At 40.9% G+C, this 26,096-nt stretch overlaps 1 protein-coding gene across 1 annotated transcript in view; it reads left to right on the top strand.

The window, feature by feature from the left end:
• Window positions 1–25,970, top strand: part of ak5 (adenylate kinase 5) — a 78,911-nt gene extending 52,941 nt beyond the window's left edge. The window contains exons 9-14 of the mRNA XM_080503153.1: window positions 2,010–2,055; window positions 3,523–3,567; window positions 10,008–10,171; window positions 23,502–23,618; window positions 23,794–23,973; window positions 25,339–25,970. Coding sequence (XP_080359279.1) covers window positions 2,010–2,055; window positions 3,523–3,567; window positions 10,008–10,171; window positions 23,502–23,618; window positions 23,794–23,973; window positions 25,339–25,413 — 627 coding nt within the window. The 3' untranslated portion in view covers window positions 25,414–25,970. The remainder of the gene's footprint in view (window positions 1–2,009; window positions 2,056–3,522; window positions 3,568–10,007; window positions 10,172–23,501; window positions 23,619–23,793; window positions 23,974–25,338) is intronic.
• Window positions 25,971–26,096: the final 126 nt, after the last annotated feature.

Below are 26,096 nucleotides of genomic sequence, written 5' to 3'. Positions count from 1 at the left end.
GCTGAATTGGAGCAGCCTGATGATAGAGGCGATTGGAGGCGCCAGTGATTTGAAGATGAAACACGCAACATTCACACTTTTGGCCACAGAGTGGTGGGTTTTATTCATTCATTTACTTTTTGATTGATTACAATAATGCTTAACCTTTAAGACAAAAACTTCTTCCATTGTAATCAAAGCCAATTTAGCTAATTGTTGAATTTTTTTTGTGTAGTTATCCCACATTGAATGAAGATGTGGATTTATGTGAAGTCTCTTATGTATCAATCCTGCTCATCTGCTCACCTTGTAAATGAGCTGCAGACTGAGTTCAAGACGGAACTGAAATAATGTGGAGCTTATCATAACTGATTAATCCTCTGCTCTGAGAGCTTTCAATACGATTTCAGATCCCAGAGACAACGTGGAGTGTGTAACTTAATGGGCATTACAGCCTTGCAAAGTTGGCTTCATGATGAAACACTGGAAGTGCTGCCTTTGCATGTTTGCGGAGGAGTGTGTGTGTTTGTGATTATGTATCTGCGTGACATGTTATCGCTAATGAAAAACATGCAATATCAACTTCCCAGCGATGAGTCGTCTCTGCATGCGTGCGTGTGTTTATATACATATCTCTGCTCCGTCACGTGGAAGTGAGGCGTGCTGTGCATGTGTTTCTCTCTCTCTGACTCATCAGACCAGTTGGTGTACCCACATTGCCAAGCTGGCTTGTCGTTGACACCCAGCACTCCCCCACATTGACGGCATTTAGTTCACACCGCTTCGCTTTACTCCCCGCGCGCTCCGATGGCACCCACACTTCGCACTGACCCAAACAGGGGAGCATTTTTTTTTTGTTTTGTTTTTTTTTATATCAGGTTGGCTTCAGTCGGCGCGGCGCGAGGTCAAGAGTCAGCCGCGGTTGTGTTTCCTCGGTCTGCCGATGATGCTTGACATGTTTTCTGACCTGTTGTTTTTGTCACTCAGCTGACCTGATCCCTGTTTGACCCTTCATCCTGCTAATTACTCTGTGAAATGCAAAAACAGCTTAGTTGACTTTTAATGTCCACAGAGGGGATCAACACTGCGGACACTCAGCGTAAAGACTGCTGATGTGGGGCTTCACATGTGGGGTGAATTAAAATCTCAACAAAAATATATTTTATAAGTACTACGAGTATATCTACTCAGGGAATTAAGATGGTTTTACAAGGTTTAGCGTATAATATTATGAGTATTGGGCTCATGCTCACCAAAACAACACAAACATAGTAAATGGACATGAACATATGTGCCATTTCTAAAGCCTCTCCTGTCCTTTAGCCAAATACTGATGACAAAAGCTTTCTGTGTTTCTATTCCAAATCAAACAGGATTCCATCACTCATGCACAAACGGGTTCTTTTACTCCCAGAATGTTTTTATCTTGTGTCCAACCCGGTTCTGACTTTATTTTCATAAACATACCTAAAACACGTCAGTGCTCCAGCAGCTGGTTGGATGCTAAATCCAGGAGACGACAATTAAAATCTTCTACAAAGCTTGAAATGTGATAAATTAGACAAGCAGCTGATTACAGCCTTTGGAATTGCAATTCTACTCTATTATTGTGATTATGAATACATTTTGATGAATATAAAAAAGGTCTGCATCTTTGGAGTTAAATTAAGCATTATTATTATAATATTTTTTGTGAATTGAGTTTTTCACAGTAATGCAATCATTTCATTGTTGGTGATTCGATCTACTAATAAAACAGCTGTTTTCAAACTGACAAGGAAGATTTTGTGAATTTCTTGTAAAAGAATCAGTTACAACTGTGTGTGTGTGTGTGTGTGTGTGCGTGTGTGTGTGTGTGTGTGTGTGTGTGTGTGTGTGTGTGTGTGTGTGTGTGTGTGTGTGTGTGTGTGTGTGTGTGTGTGTGTGTGTGTGTGTGTGTGTGTGTGTGTGTGTGTGTGTGTCATCACTAATGAAAATATAAACATTATATGGACATAGTCCAGCTGATTTCTGAATCTCTGTTTCCTCAGGGTGAAGAGGAGGAAGACGTCGGGTACGCTGAAGGAAACACAGAAAGTGAGTCAATGAATATTGGAGGTCTATGTACCTTTGAGAAAAAAACATTTAAAAAACTTTTCTTTTTTCATAAAGTCAATCGGCTCCATTCAGCATTTCATCACAAACACACAACCTGCTCCAAAAGTGTCCTGTAGCTTATATTTCACTAGTCATCTGAATGAGCCTCTTCCTGCGTGTGTGTGTGTGTGTGTGTGTGTGTGTGTGTGTGTGTGTGTGTGTGTGTGTGTGTGTGTGTGTGTGTGTGTGTGTGTGTGTGTGTGTGTGTGTGTGTGTGTGTGTGTGTATTGATTGTTTAATGTAGAGGAGGGCTCGTCTGTTGATTCACTGCCGCCAATTAGAACTGATGTTTATCTCATCAGTGAGCTGTCGCTGTGCTGAAACAGCCGCGAGGCAGCAGAGGACTGAGACAAGGACAAATCACACGGCTATTCGCTCTGATGGAGGCTGGCAAAACTGAACGCACCGCCTCGTTGAGACAAATCAACATGTGGATTCGTTTATAAACCCTCCATAACATTTTGTTCTGTTCACGACTTTCTTCTGACTCGTCTCTTTAACAGCTGCTACTAATTTCACAATATGTATGTTTCCAATATAGTTAGACTCAAAATTGCAATAAATCTAAAGCCCTGCATGCTCAATGTTTATGTGAAGCTAAATCAAATTTTGATTTAATTCCTTTATTTTCTCAAGCTGAACCAGTATCTGGTCGAAAGCTTTGAGCACAAACATACATGGTATTGGACAAAAAGGACACAGCTTTTGTAGCATGTAAGCAGTTTGCTGCTGTTGAAAAGACTTCCTGTCCTCAAGAGGTTTGTTCCTGGAAACACTGAGCAGGAAAAAAGAACAGAACAAGCAAAACAGGCTCAGAACCGTTGGCGACCAGGTGCCATTTCCTCATTTATACTACGAATTAGCAGTGAGACTGATGCAGGGAAACACATCAATACATCCTGTATTGAAAGTTCCTTTTGTTGTTGGTGGATAATTAATTGTTGATGAAAAGCTAATCAATCATCAGCTATTTTTTTTCCTACTGTGCTTGTTTTGGATAGTTGAGTGTTGTACATTATTAAATGAGCAGAGGGTGTTTTTTATTTTATTTTTGCATTTATTTTTTTCAAATACCCTCTTATAGTCCATATTGATGAAGGCAAATCTGCTGGATGAATATTGTAACTTTTCTCTCAGCTTCTATTGTGTTTGAACGCAATATTCTTTCCACACTTGCAATTTGACAAACTGAAGTGAATTTGTGAGTTCAAAAGAGGAAATTCATCCATCTGCCTTTCCCTTAGTAGTCACACGAATTACGACATGGTTTTTGGGATTTATTTTCAAGGGGAGGTGTTTGCTGGTTGTGGGTCATAATGGGATTATCAGAGTCGTCACAGCGATACAAGACCAGACACATGTTGGGCTACAGCATTTTTAAAAATGTGATTTTCTTCTGTCCGACAGGTTTTTGTACGGAACAGAAGAAACCAAAGGTCATCTTCATGATGGGTACGTAACAGAGCAACACACACAAAGAGACACAGTCCATTTGGGCCGTTCACTGGCGTTAACAAAAAAAAAAGTCCTGCATTTACACTACAGCAGCAGACGCATTGACAATGATGTAGTTAATATACCAAGCGACGGGAGGGCGCTGTTGCTTGTTTTTGTAATGAAACCGCACAAGCGTGTGTTGAGAACAATAAGCCATACACGCCAGCAAAATCAAGAGAACCCAACATTTGTATGGACTGATGACGAATTGTCTTACATTTTTTTATATTTCGTGAGATTGTTTGCTCGTTTAATCACTTCATTAACAAAAACAGATACAGACCAACACTGTGCAGCTACTATAAAAATGACACCAAACCTCAGAATTATCCAGAAAAGCTTGAGGGAGTTGGCGGTTCACTTTTGTGATCATTTTAAGGGAGGTTTGCCAGTCGCCCTGCTGTTCAGGCTATTTATATACATCAGAAGGAAATCACCTGCTCAAGATTTCGTGCAGGTTACATTTTTCGGAATCATCCCGGGCTCCTCTGCAGCGTCTCTTCCACTTTCAACTGATTTGCATGTGATTATACTGTTCTGTGGTTTGGGGATATTTTCCTGTTGTCTAGAGGATTTCATGCTTCAATGTGCAATCTTAATCTATGTGTACCGCTTATGATTAAAATCATGTCACCAACCTGGAACAAGGATGTTTTTGAGTAACATTACTTTGTTGTGACGCTGAAACGGTGAAATACAGTGAGGCAGATCAAATAGTAACTGACAAAAGCAGAAAATTCACAATCAAGCTGAGCTTGATCTTCTACATGATGTTTCATATGAGAAGGTACGGTTTTTGGTTTTCATTTCAGAAAAGTTTCATGTTAACATGGCAACGTGATGATGATGTCATGCTACTCCAGAAGCATTGTGCATCTGAAGAAGAAGAATTTACTATGGTCGTGGTGCGCATGTACGGTAGCAGCATTTCCGCCATCTATTCCCGACTGAGCCCGAACATTTCCAAAAAGTCTTGTTTGTCTGTGTGGACCCTGAATTTATTCACTTCTGTCTTTATTGTCAACAATTGAAGTGTCATCATGATTTCTTTTCAACAGCTTCTTAAATCAATTTGTCACAGCAACACGACTGCAGTCATCAGATGAATCTCTATGCCTCGCTGCTCTTGCTCAGTGTCGTTTACGGTCTCCCGGTTAGATTTTTTGGGATTTGTTTTGGAGAGCAATTAGTATTCTGTGAAGGTGCGGTCAGGCGGCGCAGCTCACTCAGCTAATTGAAGGAATGAAGGTTAATAAGAGATGTGGGGCGGACGGAGTCTCTATTAACCCACACAATTGCTACTGTGTTAAACACCAATAATAAGGTCATTAACCAATGTGTGTGTGTGTGTGTGTGTGTGTGTGTGTGTGTGTGTGTGTGTGTGTGTGTGTGTGTGTGTGTGTGTGTGTGTGTGTGTGTGTGTGTGTGAGTGTGTGTGTGTGTGTGTGTGTGTGTGTGTGTGTGGTCACACTAAAGCCAGTACTCAGTGTTTAAAAGGGTTTTCATGGAAAGTTAGACCTCATACCATTTAGAAACAGATGCTGAGCAAAGCCAAGAGTTTGTTTTTTTTTTTTCCTAAACAGGAGATAATTGGAGAGAAAATACCAAATGGAACAACTGTCACTTCAAGCTGGATGTTTCTCCTTTGTACATTTTTCACTGTATAGTAAGAGTTTGACCACGATGCTTATTTTAACAAGCTGTGATATTTTATGACAACATTAAATTGGTACAGAAATTGTTACGGATTTTGGCTTTAATGGGTTATCTTGTGCTTCAGAATTTGTGTGGATGTTACGTTTAGGTTTCTGAGGGCACGCTTGTTGTCTCGGCTATTCTCTGCCAGTAATTCCTTTTAAATTGTTTGCCCCCCCCCCCCAAGACAATGAATAGCATACAAAAGTTGAAGGTTAGACGGAATCTAGCATCTGAAACCTTGAAGGTTTGAGATGCTCAATAATGAAGCGGATGAGTAGCTTAGTACCAGATTTACTGCAAAGCTTGAACTTAGGTTTGTTGTAGAAGGAATATGTTGAAGATAAGCCCCCCTCAGACCTGGAGTGACCTCCAGAAGTGTCTTCCAGGCACTTGTACTGCTCATTCTCGAGTGTGTGTGTATGAATGCAGGAGAAAATTAGAACTAATTTTAAGACTGCTGAAGTGAAATTGTGCAGTTCATTTTAGAATTGACAGAGTACATATGTACTCAAGTTCTGCAAACTGCTTTAATTAAAAGTTGGGAGTCAGAAATGTTATTACATTTAATGGGGTGACTTTATAAAACTGCACGAAAAGTTATAGTGTTCGAGTAGAAGGCAGCGACGAGGCCTGAGGGAAATGCTAATGTGAGTCTCGCGTGCTGTTTCTGTCTTCTCTTGTCATCCGACCGCACTCCCTCTCTACTGCCTCCCTCATTTCTGCTCTTCCTTTCTGCAGATAATTACCATTGCACCGTAGAGATCAGACTGAGATTTAAATATATCAGGGAAAACCTGCTGCAGGTGCCCAAGGCAATAATGGCAATTATACACTCTTTTTTTTTTTTTATTTATGTTATTAAAAGATGCCTTTAACAAGCAGCAGCCACTATGGTCGAGCCGGTGTAGATGTTTTATTTATTACATTGTAATTACTGCTCAGGGGGTTACTGCACTAATCATTTAGCATCTCAGAAATCTAGTAATGAGGCAGAAAATACACACAGACACACAGCGTCCAACACCTGCAGGCACATTAAATTCACCAGGTAATCGAACATTGCTTTGGATTGTAAGGAAAACCTACAAACTGCACACAGAGGAGAGCCCAGAATTAAAACAGGTTTCTTCTATGGAACCAAGGTCATCACCACTGTCAGCAGTAATATAGCTCATTTTGTATTTTAAAAAAAACAACACCACAAGAACATTCATAAATTTGCATGCATTTTCAGAAGGTATTGATGTCAATCAAACAAAGGCCAAGTTTCCCTCCCATGGCGCTACAGTCATGCTGCAGCTGTCTGGAGCACGAGTGGCCATATGCTTTTTCAGATATTGTTGTCATAGAAACAAAAGTCCAGACATGGCGTTATTGTTATGTCTCCTTTCTTTATTTCTTGGACTACACCATCCCATCAACTCTATGGAGCCTAAAAGCTGCATTTGTACAATCAATCAGGTTTATTTCATATGAATGGGAATTCATTTCCTCATCTCATTTAGTAAGATGGTTAAAATAAAGCAGTGTATGTGGACTTGTTTTTCTTTCGGTTTTTGATCTGCTTTTATGGGTGCACTCATAACTGCCGATGATCATCACGAGGCATCTCAATTAGTGAGGCGAGTGGCTCTTCTCCTCTGCAGCCCATTTGTCACTCAGACTCATTTAGATTTTTCATAAATGTATTACCTGCCAAGCAGAGCAGAGCAGCAGAGCGAGATGCATGAATTGAATTACTGAGAGGTTGTTTTTTTTTTCCTATATATGGATATATTTATCCTAAGACTTCGTCATTGCATCATTAACTTTTAATTTATTCCAACTGTCATATTGACTCTGTGCATGCTGTTCACACAGGCTTTTCAAAACTTGTATCCACATGAGCCTCAGGCAAAAAACTGGAAAGTTCAAACATCTACCGAAGCGACGCTGCAACCCCCATACCTGCAGTTTCTCTTTCCACTTAGATTTTTGTTTCAAAACAATGCACAAAAAGTTCAGGAATGTTGGCTTCCGGTGAAGGTTATATAAACTTAACTTTATGGTACAGTGATATTATAATGAAAGTAGAGCACTTAAGTAGAAGCATGTAATGGTGAGCTTCTCGGTGTATTGATATATCGGGGTCTCACTCTCCTACACTTTGAAGACCTATGTTAAAATGATCATTAAATCCATTAGGTACAGATTCCCAGTACATGTATGGAATAACAATCTCGTTTGTATGTTAATGGAATTGATGGAGCCGTGTCAAGGTTTCAGGGGGTTTTTTTTGTGCCGGGTGAAACTCTGTGAAAGGAAAATAAATCTAAGTAACCTCTTCAGATTTGTGAATGTTTTGTTAAAAGAAAAAAAGAAAAGCTGGCATTACCTCACACATTGAAATAAAAGGTGTCCATCAGAGTTAACAAGGTCACTTGTGCTCTCAACAGGTGCATAATGAAAAAATGGGAAGTTGCACAAGCCATATAACGGATCAGGGTTTCAGGGTTATGCCTCTGCTCTCCTGGGACTCCACCTTGGGAGAGATTGCATTTTTTTTCTCTGCGAAGTATGTCTAAAAACGTGTCATCTTATATCATGAAATTTTATATTCGGACCAACGCAGAATTAAATAACATTTTACTGAAAATGTTTTTTTTTTTCCCATATTTATCCTCAATGGTAAATGCATTTGTCAAACGTATATGAAAGCAGCTCAGAAACCAGCACATAGACACTTTATTCTGTCTAAATGTATGGCTATAAGCTCCAGTAAATCTAAAATTCAAAAGAGAAAACAAACCTTACCCACAGAGACGCTTTATACAGCAGGTTTCCCATTAACCCAGCTAACTAGGCGATCTTCTAACAAGCTTCTTTGGTCTTTCTGGGTCATTATTTCATCTTGTGGAGGAGGTTTCTTGCAGTGAGTGGGCGTTGAGGGGGCTGTACAGCACTTTAGGGACGGCAGAACAATATTTAAAAATCCAGTTAGTTGAGTATGCTGCATGTAGCAATGAGTAGATCTATGACTTCAACCCCACTTTTCTGGCTTCACAGTCATCCCCAGCCGAGCTGAGCACGGCTTGTGTCTGTCTGCGCACCCTGAGGAAATGGAAATGTTTGTTTTTTGATTGACAGTGGAACACCTCGAGACTCGGAGTTGAGGGGAATGTTGATGAATATGAAGCACGTCCTTAGTTTTATTACCGGGCTCAGGGCTGCGTTTGATGAATCACCGCTGCACAGAGCTTCATGGCCACGTCATACCTGCAATATCACCTGTGAGCATCATGGTGCAGCAGGCCAGCGCACACCGCCTCAATATCCTCGCTTCAGAACAAGATATATCAACACAAATGGAATTACAAGCCCAATTTTACAAGTGTGGTTTGTTTACAAATACAGAGGTCATTAATTTCTTGTATGCTTCGGTTTTTACTGGAACGAGATCGTATAACTATTAGATTAAACTTAAGTGGATTTTCAGTTGCTTCAAATGTTTCATGGTGAAAAGACTTCACTTGTTTGTTTTACCACTTCAGAAAAAGCACTCCACCTATAATGAGAAAAGAAAATTAGGATTGAGTGTGTCACAAAAAGACACGTGGAAATTAAATTAAGTTTGCCTCTATATTTTGGGCTTGTGCTGCATGTCATGAAAGAAAATGCATTTTCTTCAATTTAATCTCAGTAGCTTTGGTGTATGACCGAATTGGAGCAGTTTGGTAGTAAACCGATGATAAACATATATTAGGGGATTTGAAACATTGGATTAATGCCAGTAGTGAAGATGAAACGTGCAACATTCCAATGTGGAGGTAATGTTTACACTTTGTCAGCATAGTGGTATTTATTGGTAACCTAAACTATTTATTCTATACTGACACACTTGAAAATACTTTCATACTTAATCCAGGCTTTTATTTTTTGGGAAGTCTCACTGACAGAAAATGAACAAGTGTCACAGATTAGATTTTTGTCCAATGGAGATGTGATTTTGTATGCAGTGTGCATCTCTGCGCCGTTTTTAATGCTACCTAAACAAAATTAATGTTGGAATTTCAGCCCGAGAAATATTTTCCTCTCTGATCAACATTAAAAAAAAAAAAGGAAACAAATCAAAGCTTGTCCAGCGGAGCCTGCAAATTCTGTTTCATGTCATTTATTCTTCATTAATTTCTATCTTTGACTGGGACATTGATCATCAATCTGTAGGAAAAGAGTGAACACAAACTGACAAATACTAAGTGCCATGTAGCTGGGTGGGTGCTTGTGTGTGTGTGTGTGCGTGTGTGTGTGTGTGTGTGTGTGTGTGTGTGTGTGTGTGTGTGTGTGTGTGTGTGTGTGTGTGTGTGTGTGTGTGTGTGTGTGTGTGTGTGTGTGTGTGTGTGTGTGTGTGTGTGTGTGTGAGCACCCTCAGCTCGAGGAGGCAGAAAGCTAATTACCCGGTGATAACGGGGCTCCGGGCCCCTGGAAATGAATCAGACCTGTGAATGCTGGCACACACAGTTCACCCACCCACCTGGTATCTGTTCTCTCTCCTCCCTCTTCAACTCTGCTCCCACACAGGTTCTTTCCCCTCGGATACTTGCACGTATACAGAGCCGCCCACACTTTGTTCCTCATCACCTCTCCCTCTCTTCACAGTGGTTGCCCATCTGTGTGGATATAAACTCATGTTCTGCTTGTGTCTGTGTGATTTTCCTCAGGTGGTCCCGGCTCGGGGAAGGCGGTCCAATGTGAGCGGATAGAGGAGAAGTTCGGCCTGCGTCGCGTCACCCTGGGCGACCTGCTGTGTAATGAGCTGCAGTCTCATAGCGAAAGGGGGCGCCACCTGCAGGACGTCCTGGAGAGGGGGGAGCAGCTGCCAGAGGTCAGCGTGTTCAAACAACATTTAGTGTGTGAAAACAATCTGTCTTGTTACTGGTAAGGTACATGTCGTGTGTTTCCTGTAGTCCTTTGACTGGTGGGGCACCTTGATAACTGGACCGTTCTCCACCACATGTCTTTGGTCTTCCTCACGCTTGTATGGCTCTTACTCGACTACGTCTCTGTGTGTGTGGAAGACTTCCCGGATTTTTTATAACGTGGCCAAACCATTGTAATATCCTTCTGCATGCAACCTCCATCCTTATGTTCCCATCTAACTTGAATATGTAATCAAACATCCTCATTACCAACACATTGCTTCAAAGTAATTCAATTCGTCTATAGCAGCACATACAAAGACCATAGTACGTTTTGTCAATTTATTATTATGTGTCCATGTTATAATCAAATCACACATTTAGCTATTTTATCAAAAGCTCAATTCTCCCAAATACTGATATGCTGTTTGTGTTTTTAGCACTTTTCTTTAGACTTCTCAACTAATGGAATTCAAATATTTGTTATATTTAGTCACGAGGAGCATTCTTAATGGCAACGAGAGATAACACCACCAAAATTGTGGGTTAATAAAATGAAGAAACTGAAGGGTGACGGTATTACATTAGCTCAGGAGTTGTACAATAGTGAGGCAGTAACTTAACAGTAATCATGAAATTGTACAATGTTGACATGGTCGTTATTGGCAAGTTAGGAGAAATGTGGCTCGTTGGTAGAGCGTGTCATCTTCCAATCCTGAGGTTGTCAGTGAGATCCTTCATCACCCTTGGGCAAGACGCTGAACCACTTTTTTTTGCTTTAAAATAGTCTTTAAGCAGCTAATATGGCAACTGCTGCCATTATTGAATGTTGTGACTGATTATGTAAAGTGTGTAGATGCTGCCAAAGTAATAAAATGTCCACCGACCATTTAAAGGAACTACGAACCCATAAACCAAATCTCAGTGTTTACAAGTTAGCACACATCCCTGCTGTCGTCTATAGTCAGAAACTTTGGACAGTCACTGCAAGGATGAGATGGCTGAAATTCGCTTCCTTTGTTGTGTTTGTGGATCTGACTCTACATGATAGAATGCAGAGTTCGGCCATCTGTGAGGAACTGAGAGTGAATCAGCCTCTACTCCACATGGAGAGAAGCCAGACAGCAGATCACACCGTTTCCTGCCCGGCTCTTTTTGCAGAATATTCCAAATACAGGAACTGGACGCTGAGGTCGGTCCAGGACTTAAAGTCCTCAGGATACCCCCGGTATGAGCTGGAGGAAAGTTTTGTCCAGCCTTCATGTCGTCTATGGGTAGAACCCAATGGTTAAGAAATTGTTTGAATTGTATATTATTGCTTCATTAAATGAATGCTTTATTGTATCTAAAAATGATTAGTATTGGAACGCTGAGCTGGGATTGTAGTTGAACATCAAGATACGAAAGAAAACCCACCATGGTAACAGGTACAATAGTTGCAAGACTGAATCGACCAACTCTGTTTATCTGTAATCAAAATCTGTCTCCACATTGTGCCGTCCTTTTCTCTATTTTCAGAGATCTTTCTGCTCGTGTCTATTGGCGGAAAAAAAATGTCAGGTCGCGGATGAAGATAAGAACACTGTGTGCCCATTTTCCAATGTCATACCTTTCACACACACACAGACCCAAACTGCACATTTTACTGGAATTTGGACCTGAAGATGGAGTCAGAGGGCGACTCATTTAGAATTACTGTAAAAACAGGGCAGTCAGCACAAACAGTTACAAAACTCCATCAGCAGACGTTTTCACAGAACCACGACCTAGGCTTTTTGATTGGCAGGCGAGCAGTGGGAAGGCTTGTGCAAAACTCTGAAAGCTACAAGTCGTCTGAAAACAAGGTCTGCCGGATCTTCCCCCCCCCCCCCCCCCCACGAGTTTTTGAAAATAAGGTTTTCAAGGGAATAGAAATTAAGCTTTGCTGCCCTCGAAACATGAAGAACACGGCAGCTTTCAGCCAGATAATATACTGACATACTCCAGTAAGCAGGGTGGGTTTTTTTTTCATCCACAGGCGTGATTAAATAAACGAAAGATTGAAGCTGGAATCTTATTCAGTCAAGGGCTCTCAAAATGGCTTTCACTAAGACTGCACGTCTAGTATACCAGACACAGCTGGCACAGCTGTCCGAGCATATCGCGGCGCTGGAAACAGCCTGACAGGCCGGGCTGAAGCAGATAAATGGCCTCCACCCCCCCCCCACCCCCCAACACTCTCGAAAGAAAACACATTTTCTGAGAGGATATAAATATGTCCATCGGAGCAGAGAGTCGTAGTGACCCATCAGTGACATGCATTTTCATTCCTGCAGGCACTGGACGGTCTGTTTCTAAATCATGAAGGAGATGTGACTTGTTGGCTGTCACTTTGGTGACTTGAACCCACTCGGTAATACACTGAGGGAATTCACGCCGCAGAAATGACAGTGGTGACAGCAGTTTGCCGAAGCCGCTGACGTTGCAAAATAATAGCATTATTTTGCAGTAAATAGGAAGCGTGCAGATAAAGCCCCTGTTTACATGACAGCATTTCGTTTTTGCTTTTTGGTTTCAGCGTTTTGAAAACGATGCCCATATGCACAGAAACTGCCGGGGTTGGGCCACTATTGTTTATTTTTGTAATGAAACATCACACAGAACATTACGACATAAACTGTGCTATTGGCTGTAGGATAATGATATTGGTGCAACTGTAGATAATAGACATTTTTTTTTTAATTAAATTAAAGTTAAAACAAATTGGAAAATGAAACGCAGATATCATACCAATTGCTTTTGGTTTCCTTCTTCTTTTCTTTGCACAACCAGAGTGAGCACACTATGAGAAACAAAGTTTTTTGTAAAACATTCTACTAGTTCGACCCACTCATGTGAAATTGGGTTGTTTTCTTGTACATCACCAAAGTGTCACTGCTTCTCGATCAAATTGGACAATGGTCTGAACTTAGCTTAAAGTAGAGAGTTACATTTTTAGAAGCGTATGACCACATGCTTTGATTAAGTTAATACAAGAGTCTGTGAATCACTTGCAGCCCACTAATTCAGATTTATTCATTTATTTATGGGAACTATTTTATGTTCTGTAAGGATGAGTGCCCTTTCATTATTCCTCCAACCAGAAATGATTAATTACAAAGCATTTCATGCCCTATTGTCTTCTGAGAAAATTAAAGTGCACAAGTTTGTCTTTAAAAATGTTACAAAAAGTAAACGTTGTCAGCTGCGTTAGTTATCTAATTTCGGTATGGGCGTGGTATCTGCATTTCAGGAAAAAAACCCAAAAAACTCTGAAAAGTGGCTTCAAGCATCATTGTCGACAATGGTTATCTATTTTCACTTGAAAGCATTGTCTGGGGAAACGGGGCCAAAGATCCATTATAGAACTATCACACCTAGACACAATCACCAATTGTGTTAATATGAGGAGTCACTGTTAATCCTACACCATACATGCTGCCAGTCCCCTGGCGGCACAACTGGCTTTGTTATGACTGTTTGTTGCTCTGCATTTCATTCCCCTCTCTCTCTCTCTCTCTTTCTCTCTCTCTCTCTCTCTCTGAGTATTTCTCTTTCCTCCTGAAAGTAATGAAGATACAGAACATTTGTTCTAATCCACATCATCTCCTGACACATTAGCGTCACCAAATGAGGCTTAAATCCAAATCACAGGTGCATTAGGTAAAGGTGACACATAGGTTGGCCTCATTTTCAGTTTCCACAGGTCTCATTAGGACTGAAGCGATAATGGGCAGTGTTGCATTTTGCTGCCAGCGATTGATAATGAGGGCTGTATGGAGGCATTTTAACTGAACTTGACTGCCTGGCAGTGACATTTAGCATCAAAACACCACACACACATCGCTTCAAATGTTCAAAGCTACTGTATATACTGCCTATATATAGATACGTGTATGTGTGTGTACCTTTACCCGATTGCACACTAACCTATGGGAATGGGAGAAACCATTACATTTTCAGACAAGAGCAATCAGATTTCTGACCTCCAGCAAGAGTAGACACGGACACAGGGAAATGACCCATATCCCACATCCAGATCAACTGCCTTTATTAATTTATTAACTTTGATGATCCCATGATTTAATTTCATCATTTGAATGAAAATTAAGATAGGGCACCTTATCATTACCTTCTTCCAGGTTATCATCGGAACCGTAGTTGAGAAGCCTGGCTGATTATGGAGTTTCACTGACTAACTTTGTGGTTGCGTCTGCTGGAGACTGCTGGTAGTTGCAGAATTGTGGCCGTTTACTCCTCTTTCAGCACACACTGGACGAACAGCGCTCATTTCACATGCACCTGCAGTATCGCACCAGAACGAAACCAGACAACAACAAGCTACACTTTCCAAAACCAAAAACTGCCATGACTCAATTTTCCACAATGCACTCGTCATTATAAGTGACAGGCCAAGCAGGTAACAATATAGAGCAAAATTAACATTCGTAACAATTATATTTGAACTGGGTCACCACTAAAATCGACCTGGTTCTTCCTTCAATCAAAATGCACTCAATGAGGCATGATAGTCAGTAGGATAGCATTCAAGATTTGCACCTGGAAGTAACCTGGAGGTTTTCAACAGAAAACAACTGGAGCATGTGAGAGCCTGGTTGAGCAGTGAGTGAAGGACCAAGGTTGAAATACACTGATGTGAGTAATGACGCAGTTTCCAGACACACACACACACACACACACACACACACACACACACACACACACACACACACACACACACACACACACACACACACACACACACACACACACACACACACACACACAGAGAGAAGATGAAACTCAATAGGAAATAAAACAACAAAACAAGAAACGAAGATGACCTGTTATGCAAGTAGAGTTTAGAGTATGTCTGCAGGGAATGAATGTAGGTCAATGTATTGTGCTCATAATGCATGGTAACATGTGTTGGCGGCTTGCACACGTGCGTGTGTATTTGTGTGTGTATACTCCACCGGAGTGAATTGCAGTTATTGATCGGCATCCATGTGTAACAAATGTCCTTCGATTTTCTGTCTGCTCACAGTTTGCCACAGCAGACAGAAGATGATTATTAACTGAAATGATTTAGAGCGTTGGTCTTTGAAAAACAGTCTCTTAATTTTTCAGAGCAAAGAGTTTTCTCTGCTTTCTCAACATAGAGGATGAAAATCGTGCCTCTGAGTCTGGATATATCTGCACCTCTGAGCCCATTATTGTCAAAACTTGTTATAAACACATAAGTGAGTCAAACAGTCACACTCGATGTTCTCTCATCACTGCGGTTTATTTAGAGTCGATCCCACGTGAACCACCCTGCTGCCAGGAACACACACTACAACACTGACGGTGCTGAAAATGCTCCCAGACTACAGTCGAGCTGTTTTAGCAAATTACTGAAACCCTTCTGGACATAAAAACATCTTTTTGCATTTTATTTTTAAAAGGTTTGCCAGCCAAGTAGGAGAATTTATAGTGGCCATAAAACTTGCAAAAGATCCCATGTTTGTTTTGTCCATACTGGTATTTGAGAGAATCATTCCAATGTAACATGGCAGGGTCTATAGTCCTCCTTCGCATTTAGTTTTCAAAAGTTCATTTTAAGGAAACAAAAACATTATCATTGAATAATTTCATCGAAATAACAGAATTATTATTAGCAGTAAATTAAAGCAATACAGAAGATGAATATTTGTCTGGCTTGCTTGAATCTGAATTGTTCTTGCTTCTGCCAATGAGAGCAGTTTTACAAATAGAGAGACATGATCAGCATCAGCTCAGAGGAGCGTTTGTGCTCATTACAATACATTTTACAAGATTGACTACTTGAGTGCTTTTCCCTCAGGACATCTGACATTTGAACAAATCTCTTTTCCTAACTTTCATGAAACTTACAAAAAAAAAAAAGTTGTCCAAAATGCCAAAAAGCCATAGAAGTTGATAAATTGTGTGATTACATTGAGACAGGTTAAATGCCAAGTCTTGGTTTCAACAAAAAGTAAAAAGTTTATTTATTTGATACATATGTCAAGATGAGAGTACTTTTGACAACTCTGCTACGTCAAACAGCTGCAATAGTGTATTGGAGAGTGCAATAAACACGTGAAGCAAGAGTTTGTTGTACAGCTATGTTTAGTAGAACAGACTAAAAATCACTATCACTATATATAGATTTTTTTTTTTTTTTTTTTTTTAATTTATGTTGGTATTAACAACAGAGCCTCAATGTCGGTGTGTTACGACAAAATTTATCGTGTCATTATTAGCAAGCTTCCATTCTCAAGCACACGACACCACGTCTCTGCTGCAAAAGCCTGAAGGGAATGTTAAAGCCGCACGACGCAGTAAAACTACAGCAATCTTTGTGATTTATGACTTCTTCCCTCGCGGTTTGTACTTCATTTCGGATTACTCTTATAGTTAGTGAAATAAAAGTCACACTTGATTTAATGCTTGTATATCCACCGCAGCAGTGGGTGTTACTCATCCATGTTTTCTGACCTGATATGATGAGCGCAGCAACAAATTTTAAACTTACAAGCTTCTTCGCTACAATTTCCCCACGGACAGAAGCGTCTCCTTCTGGCAACCCGTCTGTCAGAGTCTTTCTCCAAACAAACTCTGCCACGGATACAGTTGGCAGATACTTCAACATCACCACATCAGTGGTTGGATGGATGGATGGATGGATGGATGGATGACCTTCCTCGCTCCGTTTTAACCTGCAGCAACTGTTTGGCAGTCAAGACGGCCACCTTCGAGAGGGAAAGGAGACGATCCACTGGGGAAACTCGACGTGGAAAGAAGTGGCATACAAATAGACATTGAAAAGGATCACTTTCCTAAGTTGCAGTTAATAAATGGAAATTACAGAGTTTGCTTGCATTGAGAAACCTGCAGAGGATTTTCTCCCGTCTTAGTTTTTGAGGTTTGCAGAGTTTCGCGGCTTGTTGTGAAGCGGTCTGACAGCAGAAGATTGGCTCATTGTTTTCACCCCTTTCTTGTGAGGCTTAAAAACACCCTAAAGCCATGTTGTCCGCAGCTCCAAAGCAAACTGACAGAATCCAACCCGACTTTAGTAAAGTATTCATCCCTCTCAGACAGTTGGTAGACGGCAAAATATGTGAAACTGAGTGAAATATTTGACTTTCCCCCCAGAAGAGACAAAAAAAAAATCCAAGTTTTAAACAAAAATGTAGCTCTGTACCTGATGAATGTGGAAATAGAGTTCGTAACCGACTGGATTTGAGGTTGATTTCAGAGTTGTTGCTGCGAGTGTGTGCGAGAATGAAGAAACAGTTGCCCCCGGCCCCCTTGGGACTAGTGTGAGCAGAGGGGTGGTGCCCGTCGTCTCTCCTTCAGTCCTTTGGGACTGGGCCGGTGCAGCGCCTCAGCTGCTCATGCAGCCGCAGGACTAATTGACTGCAATGTGATGGTTTCCCCGCAAACATGCAGGTATCACCTGGGAACCCTTACAGGAACTGATGGACTCAATCGAGGGCAGATGTGCCTTTCTTTTCACCCTTATGGTTGCTGCTGCTCACCGTTGTTTCTGCTTCCATCCCCTTGTTGGACCACTTTCTACCCACACACACACACACACACACACACACACACACACACACACACACACACACACACACACACACACACACACACACACACACACACAACTACACTTCTTTTGACCATGCTCATTTGCTCATGTTTTGTCCCACTGGTTGACGTATGTTTGCATGTCTCTATTGACACATTGAAGTGTTTTGTTGTGTTTTCATGTTTTTCCACAGCTGTGTGTCCTCCATTCCACACACTTTTTCCCCATTTGCATTTTGCAAAAAAAAAAAAAAAAAAGAAGAAGAAAAATAGGCACTTATAATGATCAGTCATTGCTCTGAGATCTAATTTCATTGAAAACGACAGCATCACACAAACATACACACGAATGCAATCAGCAAATTGTTTTTGGGCAGCAGATATTTTTCACTAGTTTTTATCTAAAGTGCTATAAAATAGACCTAGCGTTATCAAGGCAATCAATAATAATCTCATTGTTTTGCCTTAATTGATTCAGTTCTGGATGAAATCCCGCTCTGTGGAGGTGGATGTGATTTGTTATTACTGCACTAATTTTTTTTAAACGACACAAATCTAAAGAGTGCAACGACCCAGCTTCACTTTTTAATGCTCACATACATAAAGACAGTCAAAGCTTTCCATGAGTGTGTGTTTTACTAAAGGTAAGCCAGAAAATACACCCATCTTTCATCATTACTTTCCTGTCCCTTTAAAAAAGGACACTCGCACAACAGGATCAAAAATAGAAAACAATAACTCATAATCGGAAACATTAAAGCCATCCATTTTTGGAAGATTATAAAAGCGATGCTCTGTGAATTTGCCGGCCACATGAAAAACTCCCACGCACAGATTTACTTGAACTTTCCGTCTGCCCGGTAGAGAAAGCGACAGCTTTCAAGCAAGGCTCAGCTGTCTAAGCTTCTTACTGCACATTAAGGTCATGTCCCATGTGCTCTGCAACAAGAGCACTTATTTTTTTTTATGCTATGTGAATGAACCAGCTATATAGAGACTCTGTGTGTGTATGTCTGTGAAGAACAGATGAATAATCCCACAGTGGGATTACTGAAGCGCACCTCTCCAGGTTTACAGCAGGACATATTACGAAAGCCACTGTAACACAAATATCGCCCACATCAGAGTTAAGAGTTTAATCTAAAATGTGATTGCATGTGGCTCACTGCTGAGGTTTTAATGACAAAAATGACACTGGGAGAGTTCGACTTGACTCGGTGAAGTGTTGCCTGGCAACAGCGAAGGTGCCATCTAATTTTCTTGTTGAAATACGTGAAATATGGCCTTACAGTCAGTACAGGCACAGGAAACAGCTGGTGGCACAACAAGAAAATCTATTTTAATCAACGAGAGAGGACTTTGTTTTTTTGTTTTGCCTGTTTTCAGACTGCGGGAGGAAACCTACTCACACATTGGGAGAAAATGCAAACTCCTGACAGAAGAGCCTGGTTAATATTTGCACCCAGATGTTCGGCGAGAGCATTAACCACTGCACCGCCATGGGTGTTGTTAGGGGCCAAATTAAACCCTTCAGTAAACCATATAGTAATCCATGTACTGTATAATATACAGAGAAACAAATTCAATATATTTCCACACAACAACAAAAAAAAAAACAAGTGACTCAGCTCTGTCCGTCATTAAGATTTAAATTTCAGCTTTCTTTGGAATTTCTGGCTTTCTTTCACAGCCACAGAGCACCTCATCCGCAAAACGTCCATGTAAGAAGCAAATGAGTGTTCTTTATTCATCGTGAACAGAGAAGTAGAGTAGTCACTGTGAAGAGGTGACGCCACTTAACCTTTCCCCTTTTCACACCAACACAGCGAAAAAAAACTCAAGAAATCTCAAAAGCACATCCTGCAAATTCTGAGGCTTGATGGCTTTTTCACTTCAGCAAATCAATTGACCATTTCATGTATCAGGGTGCTTCCCAGGTCGCTCAGCTGTAAGTTCACAGAGCAGTAAAGAATATACATTAGCAGGTATCGTACACATAGATCTCTCGGTAAGGCTGCTGACCCTCTTCTCTAATTGAAAAGCCCTGAGTGAAGCTCAACACTGGTGAATACACACTGTCCTTCCAAGCTACAAAAGCACGTTTTATTCATACAACAGGCAAAATCTCACCCAAACTCACCCCCATTATCTTTCACACTCCCCCAAAGTGACCCATGTTGGAAACCTCTGACCTAATTAAATCTGAAAAAAGAAAGTCTAAAACAACAGCTTTTCCCTGAAAGTCAGTGCTCGGTTGGAGATTTGATTGATTATTATATGGTAACCTCGGAGGCTGCAGTCGGTTACGTTGGATATTAGAATCATTCATAACTTCACGATGGCATTTTTATAGCCAGACCATTATATAACCGAGTGCACAGTTCAGTGAGGGTCAACTCGAGTAATACAAGATCCTGTCTTCTAATGAAGAGAAATACTGAGGGGCCGCATGTCGACGGTGGAAGAAAGCAGACCTGGAGGTTTCCAGTTTACTCTCATTATAAAGTGAGTGATTGCACTGTGTAAATAGAAAGCAGTATCATAAGCCTACGAGCATTATTAGCCGCTTACCTGAAGACAAAGTAGGTGAATGGCTGCTTAAAGTCACCATTAGGGGTCTTCCATCATCCCGGCTCTTAGATTCCCATCTCCGCTGGTCCATGTGCTTAATGATCCCTGTGGAAATGTATTCCACCCGTCAGCAATAATGTGTGAGATATGAAATAGTGAATAACAGTGACAACTTACAATACAAATCAGTGCAACCACATACAGTAGTCCACAGTAATGGTTACATGCAAACACACTACAGAAGTCAATAAACAAAGTCAACCAGAGACCCATCAGGAGAAAATCACCCACAGCAACAGCTGAAATCAAAATGCTGCAGCTCTGACGAGGACAAAAGACCAATTAAAACTGGCAGCAATAAACGCTACAATATGTCAAGCAACCATTAATAAACTCAGCAAGCAGATGCAGCATGATTACAGACAGTAATCAAGAAGAAAATGTCCACCACAATAAAGTATTAGAAACTGAACAATTCAATCTCTTATTGAAATTAGGCATTTCCCAATGCAGCTCTGGCTAAGAGGCTTCCACACTTTTCTTCTATGATAAACTCACAAGAAGCACCAGAGGCAGTACTCCCCCTCCACACATCCTCATGAAGCCACACCGTAAGCCTCTGAACAACCCATGATGGTTGTCGAGTGCTTTTTGCGTTTCCGCTTCAACGCCTGCTTAAAATCCAATCAGCAAGGACATCAACGCCACTCAACGTCAACGTTGAGTGTTGTATTAGTTGGAAACCCTAAACGAAAAGGCACAAAACGCATTACTAAGACAAATCATCCTGCATTTAACACCCCCACAAGAGGCTCCAGTGTGGCCAAACCACTGAAAAAATGGTCAAAATAAATTCAAAGAAAACATTGATTTTATAAATTATTTCCCAACAGTGGCGGATACAACACAACCCTGAGACCTCAGCTGGGGTGTCAGTGATGCTGCCGTTAAAGATGGCTACATCGGTGCTCATTGTTTGGATTTGTGAGTGGGCAAAAAAGAAATTTCCATCACATATACTCTCTGTCACGACAAAAATGTGTCAAACTTCCATCCCACTCGAGTTGAAATTGAGCTGTATGTCACCCATGAGCTAAAATGTGTTTGACACATTTTTAACACAAACCATTTTCACCCTATCATTTTAAATTAAATCAGGAATCTTCCAGCAAAAGTTTTCAGGGATTTAAACCAACGTACAGTGTGTGTGCATATATATATATATATATATAATGATTGTATAGAAATGATTTGCTATGTTCTATAAGAAGTCAAGGGATAACCAACTAATAGTTTAAATAGATGATGGAAGACGTCTCAGACAAAAACACTCTTCCACTGTCAATTAAACATTCACACAAAATTCAATTAAAGTAAGAGACATTTCATTTCCTCCACCACCAATCTAAGCTCTTTTAATCTTAAAGCAAACACACAACTAACTCTCCTTTTATACCAACATTAAAATTATTCCAAAGTGTGAAGAAATAACTTTAAATTGGGAAACCATGTCAGTTCAGAATGCGCACAACTTAAACCCACCACACGTCAGTCAAACTTCTTGTGCCTTCCTCCAGACTCTGACACAATACGAGAGGAATTACACAAATCACAGGAAAACCCAACAGTGTAATGATATTGGCCATTTTGAATGTCATAAAGCCAATAATGTAAGAACTTGGAAATAGTGCACAAAAACAGTGAATATATTTTATACAATCATAATTGAGTGCTTGCGTCATGTGTTTGATGAGTGGAGTTCTGGATGTTTAGAGAAGCTGGTTTGGGATCAGGAGTGTGCAGGTTGGATTTATACGGCAGAGGTCAGTACTGTAAGTCCCTGAGCTTGACCCTTGACCTTCATCAGCTCCCAGGAGCGCGGTGGTGTGACTGCCCACCACATCCTACAGAAGTAGGATGGGTTCACATGGAAAAGAATTAGGAGATTAATCAAGTATTATTAGTTTTAGTTTATGTATCCCTAATAAATTAATATATTGAATACCAAGCAACTAAGCATATTTTTAAAAAGCAAGGGAGTGCTTGATTGAGTGGTCAGCACTCTTGTTTTATAACATTTCCTTTTGAAAGCTACAATCGTTCCATATTTGTTGCCTACAACTGTCACATTTATCACACTCCTCGTGGGACAACATGGTTTATTTCATTGGTTTTCATTCGTTGATCCATTTTTATTAAATTAAAATTTTAAATTTAGTCGTTGAAAATACATATTAGCTCCACCGTGCATTATTTAGTCTCAAAAATGAGATTGAGGCAGACGTGGTGGGAGAGTCTTACCATTAATCAGCACATCTAATCGTTCGTCACTGGCAGACTCTTCTTGTAAGAAAGTTATTTTCTTGAATGGTAAGCTTCTTTGAACAAACATGATTGTGTGTGCATGTGTGCACGTGTGTGTGTGTGTGTGCTTGTGTGTGCCTGCATATGCCACTGAAGAAAACAGTGACAGCCATGTGAAACCATTATTCCTTTAAAGGACACATCTGTTGTGCAATTAGCCAACTGTGAAAGTCAGACACGACAGATATATTGTGCAAATTGAAGTAATTTATGATCTAACTGTGTTTCTTGGTAAACTTTTTATTTATTTATTTATTTTCAAATATAGTCATTTGAACTCCATTGCTGGGTCTTTGCAATACAATAACTGTGAACTGGACTTTGCATTGCTTCAGCAACAACATTACTCCACAATCTGACCATGTACTCCCTGTTTTTGATTCTCTCGTGTCTCTTGCTGCTGCTGCTGCTGCAAAAAAGAACAATTTGCATTTTGTGCCTGCACTGGTCTCTATTATTATAACGGCTATTTGGGATGTGATGGGATTCACAACCATTAATGCACTTTTCTTTTGTTGTATTTATGACAATGACAATAAAGCAACTGAATGTTAAAGTGTTCATTTGCCAGAAATTCTGTATGCATGGGCTATTTTTTCCCCATTGATTGAAACCTAAAAAGAAAATTCAGTTTCATGATATATTGGAGCTTTTGTAGAACTTCACTAAATAGTTATTTCTTCTTTTTTAGTTGTGTGTCCATTGTAACTAATTGTGTGTGTGTGTCTATGTGTTTGTGTTTCACAGGACGCATTGCTGGAGCTGCTGTGCGAGGCGGTGGCCTCGTCGGTCCGGCAGGGAAAAGGTCTGGTGATTAACGGCTTCCCCAGAGACCTGAGACAGGCTGAAGAGTACGATGCCAAGGTCAGAGCAGCAGACTGCAGACATGTGGCAAGAAAAAAAAGAACATTTCAAACAAGAGTAAATGAACCCACCATAGAGTGTTTAAATGCGACTCAGAGTTAATGCGACGAGATGTTCCGCACCTGAGAAACCAACACGGGGATCAAACCATGTGAACTCTCTCCTCCTCCGTCAGATGGGGGAACCCAGCGTGGTGCTCCTGCTCAGCTGCTCGGCCGACACCATGTCCAGTCGCCTGCAGTGTCGCAGCAGACCCTCCGGCCCCCCGGGTGACCTGCAGAGGAGGGTGGAGAGCTTCTGCGACGACAGCCAGGCCGTGGCGGATCATTACGAACGCAAGAGGCTCCTGCACACGGTACCATTAGGGCCTCAGGAGTCCATTAAGCAAATGAGCGTATAGATCCACACTGTCTCAACTGAAAGCCACTTTAGACACGCACGCGCACGTACACGGCTTTGTGTTGTATACTTCAGCTTCACAATACAATTTTTACCAAGGAAAAACTTGAGAGACCAACTTTTATGAGTTGAATCTTCAGATGTGGCAAAGTACTCGAGTAGATTATTTACTGAAGTTGATGTTTGGAAAATACTTTAGTAAAAGTAGTAAATGAAATAGTTCTAAAAATGTACTGAAGCATAAAAGAGTATGAATGCAGATGTGCAGACAGACATAACTCTTGCTATGGTGCAACGTCTCTCTGCAGTTTAATCATCAGTAATGACAGGATTTAGCTTAACAGCATAGTTTAAAGTCGGAATCTAAATTATTTAACAAAAACAGATTTCCTGAACTTTAGATGAAGCACCGTGAATGGCATTTATAACCTTGATTTTTGTAGGGATTGTATTATTGAAGTGGAATGTGTTCAGCCATTATTGATGAAAGTCAATGACACTTTCATTTTGTCAATCATCTGCAGCTTCGGTGTAGAGAACTGTTAGTTTTGATCCTTTCACTGTAACTCTAAATCATCATCAGAAGGTTTTGATGATGATTCAGTGAGGAGGAAAAAGCAAAGGCGACTCTGTTCAAATGCATTACAAGTAAAATAGAATCCTCCCAAAAAAGCAAATACTTAAAGTAATGGTAACCGAAACACAAAAATCTACTTGAGTAATGACGTGTTAATACATAGTTACCTCTGCATATCATACATCCCTGCACATAATCCCACAGATGAACTCTAAAAGTTTGAGAAGTCAAGACCGAATTCCACTTTTTCTTTTCTTGCATTAATCATTCAGGTGTATGTTAACGATAGACCAATATTAAACGCGAACAACTCAAAACATAACAATGTATGGAAGCACCTGCATTGATTCTCTATTGTTTCATACACGTTGAATGTAAAGACTCTGTTAATTCAGTATGATAAAAGTGAACAGGCAATTAAAAAGCAGTTTTGGACCGTGAACAAACTGCCGAACTGTCAAACGATGAAGCGTATAAATAAAAGTGAAGTCCTCTGTGCCGTGAGCTTTATTCTCTTCGGTGATGGCTCCACTGAAGTGAGTGTGAGGAGGAAAAAAATCACAGGCCTTCTCTTTAAAAATGAGCCGTTTGAACGTCGAAATGCCACACGGGGTGCTGGAGTGTTTATGTGTGGGCTTAAATGCCACGGCAGGTATTGAGCTCGTCTGTCCACAGTTACAGACCGTCATCGTCTTCCTTTCCTGGAAAAAAAGGGGCCTCACCGCGTTTCGTCTCTTCCTGCAGATCGACGCCGAGAGGCCGCCGGATGAAGTGTCGGCTCAGATCTGCCAGTCGATGGAGTCGTCCTGCACCTTCTGATTTCTCACAGTTTACCCGCCAATCTCCAGAAGACCCACCTGTTGAAGCCCCCACCTCCCCCCACCCCCAAGGAGACTCACCCATATCACCTCACACATTGAATCCAGTGGCATGCATGTCTCACCTGCAAACAGTGAACCTTCTTTCTGCTTTAAACTCCGGTTGTCATCTTCTGCTTCACCCACTGCCTCCACCCTCCTCCCTCTCTCTCTCTCATCCACCTCAATATATGCTGCCAACTGCCATACCGAAGCAGATAACTGTACTGAGAAGTTAGCATTCCCTGCTGTGACTGAGAGCATGTTGCATGTGAAATCTGCTGAGCTGAATCAAGTAGAAATGTTTGCGTGCGCTCATGCTCTTACCCACAGCACTTTGCTTTATACCATATAACGAGCATGCAACAATTACAGTTAAGCTTAACTGCCTTTTTTGTGTGTTAAATCTAAAGAGACAAAAAAAAAGCATTAAAAACAAATGTAAGCGTATTAAGGTTACTGCATTTGTATGTTTCCGAGCTCATCGTGCAGGTGCTTGTTTGAGTTTTGGTATTTCACATTCACAATAAAGCCAGTGCATTTGCTAAAAGGGAGCGTTTCTGCGTGGTGTGTGTGGAGTCAACTGTGATCTGACGGCTCCATCTGCTGGAGGAGGGACAAAAACAAGAGCACATTCATTCATCC

This window comes from Blennius ocellaris (assembly GCF_963422515.1).
Source record: "Blennius ocellaris genome assembly, chromosome: 10".
Classification (NCBI taxonomy): Eukaryota; Metazoa; Chordata; class Actinopteri; order Blenniiformes; family Blenniidae; genus Blennius; species Blennius ocellaris.
This window is presented reverse-complemented; position numbering and strand designations above follow the sequence as displayed.